The sequence below is a fragment of the Acinonyx jubatus genome, chromosome B4 (assembly GCF_027475565.1).
Source record: "Acinonyx jubatus isolate Ajub_Pintada_27869175 chromosome B4, VMU_Ajub_asm_v1.0, whole genome shotgun sequence".
NCBI lineage: Eukaryota > Metazoa > Chordata > Mammalia > Carnivora > Felidae > Acinonyx > Acinonyx jubatus.
The window spans coordinates 47,409,032-47,412,981 of record NC_069387.1 but is presented as its reverse complement, the minus strand read 5'-3'; the positions used below and the strand labels follow the sequence as shown (position 1 = coordinate 47,412,981).

Sequence of the window (3,950 nt, the reverse complement as noted above, 5' to 3'; positions counted from 1 at the left end):
AGCTCGTAGGCTAAGAAAAATCTGTTGACATGGTGTCATCAGAACCACTCTTCCAAGACTGAGAGTTACTCCACCTTTTGAAAAGTATGGCCAGTAAGCCAACGTCCTGCCAGACACCAGCTAGCCCCGACTGCGTCTTCCGAATTGGGTCCTGAACAGCCAGGACAAGACAGAAGAGTGAAAGCCCTGGGAAAGAGGTGTAAAAATAATCCCCCTGCCGCAACCGCACCCTACTCTGCCTGTCTTTTGCATTAAGGCGAGTAGGGAGAGACCCTAACTCTGCCCAATTCCAAGCCAGTGGGTCCCTCCTGGTCTCCTTTATCCGCCCACAAAACGCCTCGAGGGTGCGGACCAAAGTAGCCCACAAAGCGGCTGAAGCCAACCCACCAGTACCTGCTCCAGAGGTCTCCCGGTTGCCCCCCGGGTCATCCGGAAGGTCCCCGAGACTACATAGCTCTCTCCACCACACGATTTTCACCGACTTTATTGGCCCTGGACTTGGCGGGCCCCTCGCCGCCCACCTCCCCACTAAATCCCGCCAGCCTTCCATGACATCGAGTATATTGAAAAATACTGCGGGCGGTTATGAAAAGAGCCTTTGCTGGGAAAGCCATCTCCCCTGTGGTGGCGACAGGATCACTTGCTCTTCGCCTTTTGACTCTCCGTCTTCTTGGGCAGCAGCACGGCCTGGATGTTGGGCAGGACGCCGCCCTGAGCAATGGTGACTTTCCCCAACAGCTTGTTTAGCTCCTCGTCGTTGCGGATGGCGAGTTGCAGGTGGCGAGGGATTATTCTGGTCTTCTTGTTGTCACGAGCGGCATTGCCAGCCAACTCCAGGATCTCCGCTGTCAAGTACTCCAACACCGCCGCCAGGTACACGGGCGCCCCAGCGCCTACTCGCTCCGCGTAGTTACCTTTGCGCAGCAGTCTGTGTACTCGACCGACCGGGAACTGGAGGCCCGCGCGGGAGGACCGAGATTTGGCCTTTGCCCGCACTTTGCCGCCCTGCTTTCCACGACCAGACATGTTCACCTCTCGCCAAAAACTCCTGCCTGCGAAGCGAAACGCAGCAATCCAGCTCTGAGCAAGTGAATGTGAAGTACTACACCGGAACTGCCTTTAAGACTTTGTGCTGACACTAGGCGGTGTCTTCTCATTGGGCGCAGCAACATCCTCAGTTCTTTTGGCCGATGACAGGCAGGCTCCGCTTCCAACCAGCGCTCCTGGTTGAGGGACCGCCTTCTCCAGCTCTCTCCAATCAAAAGAGCAAACTCCTAGTCCTCATTTACATAACCCCCCATATGAATACGCAGGACCGGACCGCTCTGCGTTTGGGGCCTTCGTTGAATTCAGCGCATCCTGAGAATTGAACGTGCAAGTTTGCTCCAAGGAACGTCTTAAGAATTAAGGAACCATGGTTAGAAACTGAAAAATCTGGAAGAGCTACTCTGTCTACAAGTACGAAGCACTCCAGCAAGAAATACTAAAAGCAATTGAGGACGCAAGGTGAGCCCTACTTTGCTATGCCCGGTAGGTGGATTTTCTCACCGTATACAGCATCCTAACCAGCTAATTATCTGATTCCAGACCCCCGCGCTTGTGGGCAACACTGCCCCTCTGCCTGCCGTTTCTTTAAACATGCGCGCCTTGTATCCTGCAAACTCAGATGCTCCTGCTGTTACTCAACAGTGTGGGGAGCTGGCTCCAAAAGATGCCTCGGACTGAACTGACCATCTGAACTTTCTTAATCAGCCTAGATGACACTGGATCCCTGCGCAATTCTGCCATTCACAGGTTGCCAATCTTCGCTTCTAGGGACTGCGAAACTAGAGTGCTAGACTAGACGTGAATGCTTTCTTCAGAGACTGCAACAAGTTCGGTTAGCCAAAACCTAACATGTCTTGTCTTTGAGGTTATGAGCCTGAAAAGAGTCTCTGGATTCCAGGGAGAGGCCGCAGGAGCAGCACAGTTTCTGAAGCACAAAATCTTGGCCCTGGTTTGCTCCTTATTCATCACCGCGCTGCTGATCATGTTCTCCAAGGAGACTGAGGGTCTCCTTGTAGAGGAGTCCGGAAATCAATATGGTCGCCTAAGACATTCTGGTGGCACTTGGTAGTTCCCTTTCCCAGTCCTCTGCTGCCCCTGTGGTGCTCCAGTCCTGAAAAGACTAAAAAGAATGGTATCAACTGTACTTACCTAAATTGCAGAGCCATAGCATTTGGAACAAAATAAGTTGTTTTGTTTTTTTTATAAGAAACTATTTTTTAACAATTCACTGACATAATTTAACAATTATACAATTATACTATTTGTTTTAAGCACATTAAAATAAGTAACATTTTATGTGGATTATAGTATCCGTTTAAAAGTAAAACAAATTTACCCTCCCACCATCCTAATTAAAGATTTGATTGCAATGAAATCACATTTTTGCCTATTTCTGTACGTGTCCTTATTGCCTAGAGCAATGATTAACCTATATATACATAGTAGACACTCAATAAATGTCTTTGAAGTTGAGAAGCAGTATACTGTTATGATTAAGTCATTCATTCTGGAGCCAAACTGCCTTGGTCCAAATCCTGGCTGTACCACTTACCAGTTGATAAGCTCTGTAGGTATTCCAAAGTGTTTAAAGATTAAATATGTTAGTAAGCATCCAACAACTGCTAGATAAACTGAATAATGGACAAACCTCCGGTGCATTTATTAACATGTTCTTGATATGAGTTTTGTAAATTTTGCTTAAATTTTGCCTGTATTAAGGGAAACTTTTAACAATTATTATTTTGGATATGTTTTCCTTTTATTCTTGTCAGCAAGAGGATTTCTAACTTGAAAATGTTCTAACTTTGATTTTTTAGTCTTAATAAAATATAAGTTAATCAACCAATTTACCATTATAAGAATCCCGATCTCTTCAAGATCTGATAGACTTTTCTTTCTTCCTGTCAAGGATTAAAGTCATGTAGTTCAATATGACTATTCAAGATTTTTTGCAGTCATACACACAGTATTCTGAGGACTCTTTTATCACTAACAATAAAAATGTGTTATGGAGATGGGTAAGGATGGGTAAATTATAAGCATTTATACCTATCGAAAAAATTACTATAAAGCTTTTTTTAGAAAGTTAAAGACTGGGGACAGGGAGTACAATTTACTACAATATTCCTTCCTCCAGATGTTAAGTGCCTGGGAAAGAGTTATGAATCATCCTCTAAATACTGCTGCCTTTTATCAATAAAACCTTTTGGGAGGACAGAGAGTCCTGTATCCTAGAGCGGTGAAACTACTGAGAGTTTCATTTTGTTCAGGGATTCTCTTAAGAAAAAGATTGAAAGCCTCCTGATGAGCTATTTGCAGTACAAATCACTCTTTAAAGCTACGATCATGGGCTCTATTATTTTAAGACCTCTGAATTTTAAAGTGGAAGATGTGAGAACCTAAAGTTTGAATGAAATAAGAAATTTACTTTATTTCAACTAAATAATCATAGAAATCGTTATTTGTTGAAAAGCAAAAGTGCGTGGGGTTGGGGAAGAGGGCAGAGGAGGCAGAATAATCTGTAAAGGGCGCACAAGCAGTGATAAGCAAAAGTCTGGGAGGGGGGAGGAGGGGATAAGATCTTTTTTGAAAAAATTTTAATTCTTTCTTTGCGGGGGTCACAAATGAGAAAAAAGTATTAAAAAATCCCCTCTGCCTCCCACTAGTGACTTGAAAATGATCCACAGATGAAAAGGTGTAAAGCTAATTGCTTTGAAATCTAACAAGATATAATGCACTCCCGGCTACTATTTATTTTTCATGTTAGTCTGGGAATGCTGTTATTAAAGTAAGCATTCCTAGAAATCGCGCGCGAGAATGGGTATAGGGGGGACACGGGAGGGAGGAGATGGGGAAAGGAAGCCAGCGCGCAAAAATCTGGCCTATTTTTATTCAAGCGTTGA

At 44.7% G+C, this 3,950-nt stretch overlaps 1 protein-coding gene across 1 annotated transcript; it reads right to left on the bottom strand.

Moving 5' to 3' along the window:
* Positions 1–466: 466 nt before the first annotated feature.
* LOC106965661 (histone H2A.J) lies at positions 467–1,138 on the bottom strand. Its single transcript, XM_015061731.3, has one exon. It carries the CDS (start codon positions 1,024–1,026, stop codon positions 637–639), a length of 390 nt encoding a protein of 129 aa, XP_014917217.1. The 5' UTR covers positions 1,027–1,138; the 3' UTR covers positions 467–636.
* Between the last annotated feature and the right edge of the window lie 2,812 nt (positions 1,139–3,950).

Excerpts from the sequence above, each read along its gene's own strand:
- LOC106965661 (XM_015061731.3), bottom strand. The coding sequence starts at position 1,026 with ATGTCTGGTCGTGGAAAGCAGGGCGGCAAAGTGCGGGCAAAGGCCAAA.